Source organism: Schistocerca gregaria, chromosome 1 (assembly GCF_023897955.1).
Source record: "Schistocerca gregaria isolate iqSchGreg1 chromosome 1, iqSchGreg1.2, whole genome shotgun sequence".
Classification (NCBI taxonomy): domain Eukaryota; kingdom Metazoa; phylum Arthropoda; class Insecta; order Orthoptera; family Acrididae; genus Schistocerca; species Schistocerca gregaria.
Window position 1 is genome coordinate 823,242,095 of NC_064920.1, and position 13,941 is coordinate 823,256,035.

At 46.4% G+C, this 13,941-nt stretch overlaps 1 protein-coding gene across 1 annotated transcript in view; it reads right to left on the reverse strand.

The window, feature by feature from the left end:
- LOC126271480 (uncharacterized) overlaps positions 1 to 4,077 on the reverse strand; it is a 137,535-nt gene extending 133,458 nt beyond the window's left edge. The window contains exon 1 of the mRNA XM_049974157.1: positions 3,881 to 4,077. Coding sequence (XP_049830114.1) covers positions 3,881 to 4,046 — 166 coding nt within the window. The 5' untranslated portion in view covers positions 4,047 to 4,077. The remainder of the gene's footprint in view (positions 1 to 3,880) is intronic.
- Between the last annotated feature and the right edge of the window lie 9,864 nt (positions 4,078 to 13,941).

Genomic DNA, 13,941 nt, shown 5'->3' on the forward strand with positions numbered 1-13,941 from the left:
AATATGGTGCTACAGAAGAATGCTGAAGATTAGATGGTAAGAAGGTAATATCGGTGTAAAGAAACAGACGCTTAGATAATGTTATATGATAGTAACATACATAATTAATTTGTAAATGGAAAAAAATTGACGCTCCTGACTACCACAAAGATCCGCATGGATTGTGTCTAGGGACCGGCTGACTCACTTGCACTGCTCCATAACCTGTTAGTAATTTCGTACGACATTGTACTTCCTCGTATACTGTCGCGAGAATCTGTCCCATTAGTTGTTTCTGAAAGTTGAAAGTTACTGGATTGGAATAATGTCACAATTATGGCAAATAATTGAGAGATTTTCCCTATAACAAAAATGAATTGTTATTATTAATATTCTTAATGACAGTTATGACAGTATGGCGCCCCTTCTGTTAGTATTCCCCGATCTAAATGACTGGCAGCGACATGTGTTCTCAGGTAGCGAGACGTACCTCCCACAACCGACCTGCTGTAAGGACCATTCTGTACGGTTCGGTACGTAAACTGCTGACGTTCTCTAGCCGTGGGGACACACTCCCTCTACAGCCTCGTAGCTCTTTAAGCTGCAACTCGAGGAACTACAGGGCGATTGAATACGCATATAGCGACAGCAGATGGCTATAACTGTTTATTGCGTAGCGCTACGTTGATAAGAACTGCACAATAAGAACGGCACAAAAACCCTGTGTTCGGTGTGGGGCGGCGGTGGGGTGAGTAGACTGCTGTAGCCTGTTGTGGGGTTGTGAACCACTGAGGGCCACGGCGGGGACGGAACCTCTCCGCAGTTTCTAGGTCCCCAGCTCCATACAATACAATACAATACAATGTTGTCCATACGGAACTCTATGCGATGGTCAAACAACAACATGTTTCTACGATTCTCCCGCGTGAATAGTTTTTGAACACGAAAATTAAAACTTCTGCTTTCGTTTTGCTATCTTCTATTGCCACACCAGACAGATCAACATTTGAGTGGACTTAGGCCTTAGACTCGCTTAGCGATTTTACGTATGACCAGAATTTTCTCGGGATCTCGGCTCGATCCCAGTACGTTGTCCTCGATGGTGAGTGTTCATCGGAGGTGAGGTTATCATCTGGAGTGCCCCAGCGAAGTGTGGTAGGTCCGCTGTTGTTTTCTATCTACATAAATGATCTTTTGGATAGGGTGGATAGCAATGTGCGGCTGTTTGCTGATGATGCTGTGGTGTACGGGAAGGTGTTGTCGTTGAGTGACTGTAGCAGGACACAAGATTACTTGGACAGGATTTGTGATTGGTGTAAAGAATGGCAGCTAACTCTAAATATAGATAAATGTAAATTAATGCAGATGAACAGGAAAAAGAATCCCGTAATGCTTGAATACTCCATTAGTAGTGTGGCGCTTGACACAGTCACGTCGATTAAATATTTGGTGTAACATTGCAGAGGGATATGAAGTAGGACAAGCGTGTACTGGCAGTTGTGAGGAAGGCGGATAGTCGTCTTCGGTTCATTGGTAGAATTTTGGGAAGATGTGGTTCATCTGTAAAGGAGACCCCTTATAAAACACTAATACGACTTATTCGTGAGTACTGCTCGAGCGTTTGGGATCCCTATCAGGTCGGACTGACGGAGGACATAGAAGCGATTCAGAGGCGGGCTGCTAGATTTGTTACTGGTAGGTTTGATCATCACGCGAGTGTTACGGAAATGCTTCAGAAACTCGGGTGAGAGTCTCTGGAGGAAAGGAGGCGTTCTTTTCGTGAATCGCTACTGAGGAAATTTAGAGAACCAGCATCTGAGGTTGACTGCAGTACAATTTTACCGCCGCCACAAAGATAAGAGAGATTTGAGTTCGTATAGAGGCATATATGCTGTCATTTTTCCCTCGTTCTCTCTGGGAGTGGAACAGGGAGAGAAGATGCTAGTTATGGTACGAGGTACCCTCCGCCACGCACCGTATGGTGGATTGCGGAATATGTATGTAGATATAGATGTAGATCTCTTGCTAAGGCAAACCGGTAGTGGTAGTTGTACGCTTCGCGCATAGTTCTTCCAGATGCACGAAACTCTTCCAAGATTTACCTGTCGTCATTCAAGTGTTCTGCAAGGAGAGCGCAACAGCTTTCGCTTCCAAGGCATTTTCCGAATTTCGTTTTTGAACCACGATGGGTCTTTTCTGTCCTTAATCCACAAACTTGTCCAGGGCATAATTTGCAGTTTGTTTAATCTGTGACCGCAATTCCTCGATGTCGATCATGCTGGAACTAAATGAAATCAATTGATTGCCGAAGTGAGATGCTAACAACTGCTTATCTACCCTTTCTGTCCGAAACACTCTCTTAGCCTTCATGACTGATTTATTACCTTTCGTAACTATAGTTGCTATAATGTCATCATGATCGCTAAAACCCGTTTCTGAACTGACATTGTCGATAAGATCTGACCTGTTTGTAGCTACAAAGTCTACGATATTGCAGTTGCGTGTGAGCTGCCGAGCTAGCTGCTCAAGACAGTTTCAAGAAACGGTGTTCAAAAGTATTTCGCAAGACTGTCTGTCTGTGCCCTCTACAATGAGTCCATAGACATCCCAGTCTATACCTGTCAGGTTAAAGCCGCTTCCAACTAGTATTTCGTCATCTGGGTACTTACGCGCTACTGGCTGTATACGCTCTTTGAATGACTCTAGGACTGCCACAGCGAAATCGGGTAGTAGGTACAAACATCCGGCAATTAACTTGGTTTCACCTACACCTGTTATACGTAACCAGATGACTTCACTATCGCACTCCACTTCGACCTCAATAGAGACAATATTTTTGTCAATAACAATGAACTCTCCCCTACCTATGCTCTCTAACTTCCTAGTCTCTCTTTCCGATATACGTTCCACGTGACGCTAAATATCTTATTGCTCTCTAGTTCAGGTTTCAGCCAGCTCTCGGCCTCAAAAAATAATTTGAGCTCGAGGACTTTCCTGGAGGGCAGTAAATTTGAGAACTTTGTTAGAAATACTTCGAACGTTTACTGATAGAATTTCGATAGTCGAATGTCTTTAAACAATATCCGACTTGCCTTGCTGCGTATCGACTGGTGAGTGTTCATCAGAGTACCTCAAACTACCGTCTAACCTAAATAACCATCATGTTCCCACCATAGTAACTATGGTCGCTATGATGACGTCATGATCACTAAATCCCGTCTCTGTACCGACGCCATCGATAAGTTCCCGCCTGTTGTAAGTACAAGGTCTAAGATATTTTCATAGCGTATGGGCTGCCGAACTAGCTGCTCAGGACAGTCATCGGAATACATGCTCAAAAGTACTTCGCAAGACTGTCTGTCTGTACCCTATTCAAGGAATCCACTGACGTACCTGTCGCTACGAATTAAACAGTCACAACCCTTTCTTTACGCTACATTCATTTCGAGTTGGCCTGTATCGTAATCCCTCAATCTGTGTAACTATCTAAAGAAATATTATTATAGAAAAGATATAAAGGGTATGATTATGACAACGTGCGCCACAACTTCTCCAGGAACATGTTTTCTTATTGTAGAAACTGACCATCAAATTTTGCAACGTCCGGGGAACCTTTTTGGGCTCAGTGAAAACGTTTTGAGAGGTGAAGATGCGTAAGTTTCAGACTTTCCAATTCATCATGATGTCTTCTCACTGGAAGAAGGTTCGACAAAGTTGAGTGACCTGAAAGGTTGTAATTGAGGCGCAGTTTCCCCCCTATAAACAAATGCCTCACTATCAGCCTCAGAACGTTTCAACTTACTTCATAAGCGTGTATGTAAGACAAGCTGCCTCTGCAGTAGTCCAAAACTGCGCGGTGGGTAACGTCATATCTATCCACACTGTACGAAAAAGTACTTACTTCGGTATACCTGCATACAGTAGGTCCAAGATATCTGTGTTTCGCCGGGACTGAGTCTGCGTTGGTTGAGGTCACCCAAGATGTGCTTGCAGACACAATCGAACAACACAGTGTCTTTCGCTGCCAGCAAAACCAGCAACGAAGCTGCTAGACCGCCTGGATGCATCGTCAGTTCTTTAGCCTGAGATGGAAACACACCCAATGCGCTCCGCTGGGAGCACAGGCTCTGTATATCGGCAGGCGTAGCGGAAGTCTTTCCGCAGGGTGATTAAGCCACAGGAAGTATGACGCCTCTCGCCCAGATCACAGCCTTTTTTTTCTGTGCGAGTTACCAGATACCAACACATTATCGTCACAAAAAATGTTCATTCGATTTATGCGTGCGTCTGTTACTTGCTTTTTAGGATGACAGCGAGTTCCCCTAACAGATTTGTAGGTGTCCAGAAGAGATGAACACAAAAATCGCCAGGGCTTTCCTTCATTAGTTAAGTAATGTGGACTGAGAGAGATAGTAGATATCTGTAGCAAAAATAAATTTGCTGATCACAATGACTACAATTTGTACAGAAACCAGATGGCAGTTATAAGAGTCGAGGGACATGAAAGGGAAGCAGTGGTTGGGAAGGCAGTGAGACAGGGTTGTAGCCTCTCCCCGATGTTATTCAATCTGTGTATTGAGTAATAAGTGAAGGAAACGAAAGAAAAATTCGGAGTAGGTATTAAAATCCTGTCCGCAGCTCGTGGTCGTGCGGTAGCGTTCTCGCTTCCCACGACCGGGTTCCCGGGTTCGATTCCCGGCGGGGTCAGGGATTTTCTCTGCCTCGTGATGACTGGGTGTTGTGTGCTGTCCTTAGGTTAGTTAGGTTTAAGTAGTTCTAAGTTGACTGATGACCATAGATGTTTAGTCCCATAGTGTTCAGAGCCATTTGAGCCATTAAAATCCATGGAGAAGAAATAAAAACTTTGAGGTTCGCCGATGACATTGTAATTCTGTCAGAGACAGCAAAGGACTTGGAAGAGCATTTGAACGGAATGGATAGTGTCTTGAAAGGAGGATATGGTTCAAATGGTTCAAATGGCTCTGAGCACTATGGGACTTAACATCTAAGGTCTTCAGTCCCCTAGAACTTAGAACTACTTAAACCTAACTAACCTAAGGACATCACACACATCCATGCCCGAGGCAGGATTCGAACCTGCGACCGTAGCAGTCGCGCGGTTCCGGACTGAGCGCCTGAACCGCTAGACCACCGCGGCCGGCAAAGGAGGATATAAAAAAGCAAAACAAGGATAATGGAATGTAGTCGAATTAAATCGGGTGATGCTGAGGGAATTAGATTAGGAAATGAGGCACTTACAGTAGTACAAGAGTTGTGCTGTTTTGGGGAGCAAAATAACTGATGATGGTCGAAGTAGAGAGGATATAAAATGCAGACTGGCAATGGCAAGGAAGCATTTCTGAAGAAGAGAAATTTGTTAACATCGAGTATAGGTTTAAGTGTCAGGAAGTCGTTTCTGAAAGCATTTGTATGGAGTCAGCCTCAGGACTGAAGACCATAACAACAACAAAATAATGACTGATGATTGACATACAGAAAGAAAAGTGCTCCTATCATAGCTCAAAAAGGCGAATATGTGCTGGGCAATATTAGGATTGTAAAATAAAGGAACTTACTTTTCGACTTAACTAGCAGCTTCGAAGACATTTAAATCAAACCATCTTGTCATATTCACGCTTTTTTTACTAGTTGGTATTAGTACCCATGTCATGTGACATAATGCACTGTGTCACGCAAAGCACTCGTAGTACTCCATGACAACAACAAAATGTGTAAGCAGTAGCGCGTAGTTCTCAACCGTTACTGAGAAAATCGCAAGATAATTTCGGTCGTCAGATATACAGGGTGAGTCACCTAACGTTACCGCTGGATGTATTTCGTAAAACACATCAAATACTGACGAACCGATTCCACAGACCGAACGTGAGGAGAGGGGCTAGTGTAATTGTTTAATACAAACCATACAAAAATGCACGGAAGTATGTTTTTTAACAGAAACCTACGTTTTTTAAAAATGGAAAAACGTTAGTTTTGTTAGCACATCTGAACATATAAACAAATACGTAATCAGTGCCGTTTGTTGCATTGTAAAATGTTAATTACATCCGGAGATATTTTAACCTATAGTTGACGCTTGAAACCTCCGACGATCAGTTGCATGTTGTAACAAACACGGGCCACGGTCGGCGAGCAGCATCTGCAGGGACATGTTTACGTTGACGACCGCGTTTACGAGTGTGGCTGTAGTGCACTGTTGTGGTTTGGTCTAGCTGTCGCAGTGTCCGCATGTACACCGTGTTACCAGACGTCTGTGATAGTGTAGTGTTGTAGGAACTGTGTATTCGAACTCTGAAAAGGCGCAGATGATACTCATCTATGGCGAGTGTCGACGAAATGCAGCTGAAGCCTGCAGGGTGTATGCAGAACGGTACCTGGACAGAGAGCATCCAACGTGCCGCACATTGCAAAACATCTACCGCCAACTGTATGCAACAGGTATGGTCGTAGCACGCAAACGGGTCCGTAACAGGCCCGTCACAAGAGAGGCGTGTGCAGTTGGTGTGTTTGCTGCTGTTGCGATGACATGAGCACACGGGACATTGCGAGAGCCGGTGGACTGAGTCAAAGTAGTGTCATGCGCATACTGCATCGTCGCCGCTTTCACCCGTTTCATGTGTCACTACATCAGCAATTACATGGTGATGACTTTAATCATCGAGTGCAATTCTGTGATTGAGCATTAACAGAGAATGAGTTGCAGTTCTACCTGTTTACCGATGAAGCGGGTTTCACAAACCACGGTGCAGTGAATCTACGGAACATCCATTACTGGTCCGTGGACAATCCTCGCTCGCTCAGACAGGTAGAGCGACAGCGGCCGTGGACTGTAAATGTATGGTGCGGAATCATTGGCGACCACCTCATTGGTCCTTACTTCATTGCAGGGGCCCAAACAGCTGCAACATATTTCGCGTTTCTAGAGAATGATCTGCCAACATTGCTCGAAAATGTCCCACTGGAAACGTGTCGACGTATGTGGTATCAGCATGATGGTGCACCTGCACATTCCGCAATTAACACTAGGCTGACCCTTGACAGGATGTTCGACGGGCGTTTCGTAGGACGTGGAGGACGCATAAATTGGCCAGCCCGTTCTCCTGATCTTACACCTCTGAACTTCTTTCGGTGGGGTACGTTAAAGGAGAATGTGTACCGTGATGTGGCTACAACGCCAGAGGATATGAAACAACGTATTGTGGCAGCCTGCGGCGACGTTACACCAGATGTACTGCAGCGTGTACGACATTCATTACGCCAGAGATTGCAATTGTGTGCAGCAAATGATGGCCACCACATTGAACAACTATTGGCCTGACATATCGGGACACACTCTATTCCACTCCGTAATTGAAAACGGAAAACACGTGTGTACGTGTACCTCACCGTCATGGTAATGTACATGTGCGTCAGTGAAAAAGACCAATAAAAAGGTGTTAGCATGTGGACGTACTGTGCTGTTCCAGTCTCTTCTGTACCCAAGGTCCATCACCGTTCCCTTTGGATCCCTATGTAATTTGGTGGTCTCCGATACACACGATCGAACAGCGGAGGATTGGTACTCAAGCGTCAACTTTAGGTTACAATTTCTCCGGTTGTAATTAACATTTTACAATGCAACAAACGGCACTGATTACGTATTTGTTTATATGTTCAGATGTGCTAACAAAACTAACGGGGTTCCATTTAAAAAAACGTAGGTTTGTGTTAAAAAACATACTTCCGTGCATTTTTTTATGTTTTGTATTAACCAATTACACTAGCCCCTCTCCTCACGTTCGGTCTGTGGAATCGATTTGTCAGTATTTGATGTGGTTTACGATATATATTCAGCGGTAATGTTAGGTGACTCACCCTGTATATCTGGCGTGGACAATTTAACCATGAAGCGGAGACAGCGAAGTGATGCCGGCACGGTAGCTCAGCGTGTACTGTCAGAGAGCCAGTCGGCTCTCAGCCGTGGCAGCGTGCGGACGGCCCCGCGCGCCGGCCCCGTGCTCCGCTGCAGGCGTTGTTTACTCCCGCGTCGTAGCTTTAAGGCTTGTGTCCGTCCACCGCGAGCAACATGTCGAGCGCTTACCGCCGTGCGACCCTTAAAGTTTCCTTCCCAGCTGAACATGCGCGACCTCGTGCACATGAAGTTGAAACGTTCCTACGTGAAGAAGTTCGTTTAGATCCTAACCACGTTATCGGAATCCATTTTTCGATCACGAGTAGTGTCGTTCATATTAAAATGACAAACACCGAGGTGTGTGAAGATGTTATTCGCCGCCATACCAATGGACTTAAGTTCAAATACTCTGATGGTCACGTCGCAGCAGTAACACTTGAACTCGCAGAGTACGGTCAACGCACGATTAGGGTGTTTGAACTACCATTTGAAGTGCCGAAGGACGCAGTTGTCTCTGCGTTACAACCATACGGTAACGTCATCGGTTACGTAGAGGAAAAATGTCAAACCTTCACGACCTACCATGTCCTTAGTGGTGTGCGTCAGGTAAAAATTGAACTGAAAAAACATATACCATCATACCTGACAATTGGCGGTGTGCGAGCCATTGTCATGTACGACGGCCAACCCTGAACATGTGCGGGTTGTGGACAAGAAGGCCACGTCAGATCCGCCTGCATGCGCCGCCGCCTGATCCAAACGCCGGTCGGCGAGGAAGCGTCCCCAGCGGTGATCACTCGGATCCCGGTCACATATGCCAAGACCGAGCGAGGTGGCGCAGTGGTTAGCACACTGGACTCGCATTCGGGAGGACGACGGTTCAATCCCGTCTCCGGCCATCCTGATTTAGGTTTTCCGTGATTTCCCTAAATCGCTTCAGGCAAATGCCGGGATGGATCCTTTGAAAGGGCACGGCCGATTTCCTGCCCCATCCTTCCCTCACCCGAGCTTGCCCTCCGTCTCTAATGACCTCGTTGTCGACGGGACGTTAATCACTAAGATCCTCCTCCTCCTCCACATATCCCAAGGCTGCCCAGGAAGGTAGCACCTCTACACAGGGTCTTCCTGCTCTGTTGACGTCGTCTGATCAGGCAGATGCAACCGCTACTGAGATTCCTTCTGAGGTGCCACAGACGCCAGATCCTGACCTTTCACATCATCGCAGCACTGTGACTGAAAATGCTGCTGAGATGGACGTTGATCCGGGAGTGGTACCTACTTCTGCTTTCCTTCAGACTGGTCCGGAGTCAGACGAAGGCCACCCGCAATCCGACTCGGAACGACCTGTTCGAAAACAAGGGTCGACACGAAAGAGAAAGAAACGTAGCCGTACATCCCCTGATGAATCCATTCTCCAGATGGATGCCAGAGATGCAGAACCGAAGATGGATGATAAACCGCTCTATGATGTCCAAACGTCTGATGCGAACGACCCGCCACAGGCGACCACTGGCAACGACCACCCCTCCTTACTGGCGCCGTCGCCCCCACAAGTCGATGTTGAAGAAAGTCTATATGCTGAGCCGAAAAATACGTCTCCTCTCCACATGGATGATATACACAGTCGGTACCCTACCGCAGTATCAGTTTCCTGGGCAGACGACGTGGAGATCGAAGGGACTGGGGTGGACGGTGCTGATGATGGGGCGCCCCCATCGGTTGCGCCCGCGCCCGCAAACTCTCCACAATAGCAACCTCTTCCGCGGACCGGCAAGATCGACGACCTCTCGCTCCTGAAGAAGCAGCCCCACCTGTGCCAGTGGGACTCCACCACCAGCATTATCGTGTCGCAACGATTAACCTCGCGACCATTCGTGCGCCCCACAAACTAGCGCTGCTCCGCGATATGATTTATGATGCGGACATTGATATTGCGCTTTTTCAGGAAGTGCATGTCGCCGATTTTTCACCACCACATGGCTTCACGGCGCATCTTTCTCCCGCTTCGGACACCGGTAGTGGTGTTGCCATCATCTTACGAGAAGGTCTTCCTGCCGAAGATGTCCTATACCTCCCCAACGGCAGAGGTATGGCCCTTACTCTCTTTGGCGTACGCATCGTCAACATTTATGCGCCGTCGGGCTCCAGCTACCGTCGTGAACGCAATGCCTTCTTTGCAGACGAAGTTACACCCCTTTTTATGGGACCACACGATGACTGGGTCATGGGTGGAGACTTCAACTGCACCCAGCGACCTCAGGATCAATTGCCGCGTCACTCACCATGCGCAGCTCTGGAAACAGTCGTGACGCGGCTACAATTTGTCGACACTTGGAGACATGTTCACGGTGATCGTTTGGGCTTTACGTACTACACTGCGCACTCCTCTAGCCGACTGGATCGCATCTACATCTCGCGACCCCTAATTCAACACACACGACAGGCTGAAATCTGGCCTGTTGCTTTCTCAGATCATGAGGCTTACTTCTGTGACGTTGTTCTCACAAGACAGGCAGTATGGCACGGACGTGGTTTATGGAAACTGAACACGGCACTTCTTAATTCACCTGACTGTCGACTTCTAATAGAAGACACTTGGATCACATGTAATAGACGCCGTCTCACGTATCCGTCTACCATATCCTGGTGGATCCAGTGTGCAAAACCTGCTCTTCGAAAAACTTTGATCCGATATGGCAAAGATGTTGTCGCCTGGAGGAAGAGCACTATGGACTTTCACTACAGGATCCTACGAGAATGCTCCACGATGCCAGCCTCCCCTGAGCGCCATACAAGGATAAACCATGCTAAGGCCCAAATCTCCAATCTCATGCGAAGGCATTTGGAAGGAGCGATAGTACGATCTCGTACTGCTGATCGCATGCCTCATGAACATCCATCTATGTACCATATCATCCAAGAACGCCAACATCGTCGCCGAAAATTTATTCCCATCCTAACAGACCAAGATGGGCGTCGCTACGTAACCCAATCTGCAATAGGGAATGTGCTTCACGCCCACTACCAGCAGCTCTACGCCGCAATTCCACATTCCCCAGAGTTGATCGAGGAAGTCTCACAGCTCAACTTCGGTGGTCTCCCAGGAGATGCGGCGATTGACTTGGTGTCAGAGGTGACTGATGATGAAGTCCGCGATGCGATCCGAGCAGGAACCATCAATCGCTCCCCAGGACCCGACGGTCTTCCCCTCGAATTTTATCGCACCTTCCGTGATTTATTAGAGTCCACCTTCACCTCCATATGTCGGGAACTGATGTCTCCGTAAGTACCTGTGCCGGACTCTTTCATGGAAGGAATTATTATTCCTGTACATAAACCGCATGGTTGCAACAATATCAGTGATTATCGGCCCCTCACCCTCCTTAACAGTGATATGAAAATCTTCACTCGCCTTTTGTCGGCACGACTTAAAACCGTTGCCCGATATGTTGTGTCGCCAGACCAAGCATCTTTGGGAGGGGATAATAATATCCGCACGGCTTTATGCCGCTACAGGGATATGACCGCCATTATCCAGGCACAACGCCTCTCTGGGGCACTTGCGTCTTTGGACTTTAGTCGAGCTTTTGATAGGGTTGACCATTCGTTCCTTACGGCCGTTCTCCACCATATGGGTTTCCCAGTCGCCGTTATCACGGCAGTGATGCGCCTTCTGCGGGGTGCCTCTTCCAGGATTATGTACAATGGCAGACTCACTCCTCCGATAAAAATAGGTCGATCCGTACGTCAAGGTTGCCCTCTATCAGCGATTTTGTACGCCTTTTCCTTGGAATCCTTGCTATGTGGGCTCAGACAACGTTTGGTAGGGTTGTCCATAGATCGATACCGATTCTGTTGCACGGCCTATGCTGACGATGTAGTCATCTGTTTACGTAATGCCGACGAGGTTAGAGCTGTTTTGACGTGGGTAGCGACTTATGGTGAGGCGTCGGGTAGCTCTTTAAACGTACGTAAGTCACAAGTTATGTTCATTGGCACGGGACTCCCTGTGGAGTGTATTACACCTCTCACCACCGTTGATACCATTCGCTGTTTAGGAATAGACTTTTCATCTGATCTCCGGCGTTCAGCCGCCATCAACTGCAGACGCCTCCTTTTAATGATCAGAGCAGGTCTTATGGACCATCGCCTTCGATCCCTAGATTATCTCCAACGAGCTCGATATGTCAATATATATATCGCATCCCGAGTTCCCCATGTAGCACAAGTTCTACCTTTCCCGCTTACTGTGGCACGTCGCATGTTGGCAGCGATGGCATCTTTCGTCAGCTCTGGGCTGTTGTTCAAAGTTAACTATACAACCCTTACTCTTCCCCGTGAACGAGGTGGGATAGGTCTGTTTCACGTGCCGGATAGAGCTCGCGCCCTATTTGTCAGCTCCCAGATGACGGTATGGACACGATGCCCAACGAGCCTCACTGGTCTCCTCCTGACGGCATATACGCCGGTCTCACTGTCAGCCCCAGTGATGATCTCGGACGTTCCGGTCCAGTTACATTATATACGATACTTCTTTCTTGAACTCAGTTATCTACGCCTCACCTTACCAAGACAGCTTTTACTCAAGACAAAGGCAGTATACACTGTCCTCCAATTAGGTCGTCCACCTAACCCGATTGAACAAAAGTTCCCCCAGGTAGACTGGCGTCATGTATGGCGCGCGGTTTTCGCCCGTTACCTTGACACGAATGTTCAATCTGTCTGGTACCTAACTGTCAATGGTAAGCAAATCAACCAATCTCGCCTTCATGGTATCCACCTCGCCCAATCACCTCTCTGTTCCACGTGTGGAGTCCCAGACAATGATGAACATCGGTTTGTTTGCGGACCGGCGGAGGAGGTTTGGCACTTGATTCGTCTTATTGTCGCTTTTCTAACGCGGGACATTCCGGATCGGATTACTCCCCTTTCATTATTATTTCCGGATCGTGAATATTTTCCTCGGACAAAGACCAATGCTGTGAATTGGATTCGCGGACATGCCATTCACTACCTATTTGGACAAACTGTAGACTCTGTACTCGATTTTTGGACATACCTCAATGACCGTCATTATATCGTTGTCCGTCACCCAAAATACAGACAATTTTTCTCGAACTTCCTTGGGAGTGCTTTCCACGACCCGCCTCACAGCTGGAATGTGTTAAGCCAAGAGAGAAGAACGTTTCCTGCTTGAACCAATGAACATTTCTGAACAATTGAACAGAACGCATCAATTTCGAGAAGACGTGACTCAACATATTACCAGCGGGGCGCAGAAGGCCTCTGATCAATGACACAACAAAACTAAACAAAAACAAAAAATAATAACATAACAACAATAAAAATAAAAATAAAATTCAGAAAAATGAAGATTTTGTTTTGTTTGTAAGGATAGCCCTAACTTTGATTTCCTATATTTACCCTGGTAGATAGGCAGCTCTCTAGGGTAGGTTTAGTCAGGAGCCAACGCCTGAAGAGGAACAGATTTTTTTTTTTTTTGATGAAAAGTGGCGGTGGCACTTGGTTCTTTTTTTAGTTTCATTATAAATAAAAAAATTAAAAACAAAAAAAAAGAAAAAATTTAAAAAAATTTAAAAAAGTTGGTAGAGCACTTAAAAAAACAAAAAAAAACAAAAAAAAGAGAGCCGGTTGGCCTCTGTATTAAAAGCTGTGTGGAAGGATCAACCACCGAACTTGAACAAGATGTTTTGCAACGTCCGCAACGACAAAACACAACAATCAATAACGAACAAAATGAAAAAAAGTGTGTTCGGTCAGTGCCTTAGCCTACCTTTATAATAAAAAAACCGAGCGAACGGATGAACGAACAAACTGAGCGGGTGTCATCAGATGTCCGCCCTGAAAAATTCAGCCTACAATACAGCCGAAATTTTTTTTAAGTGGTTGGCGTTCAAGCTGCTTGATCGCTGGACCGAGTTCCATTCGTTAGTTTTTTTTTCAACACAGTGATTTTCTTTACTATTTATATTACAATTGATATAATGGAAAAAATACGTATAATCGAATGAACTTTTAATAAATTTACAATG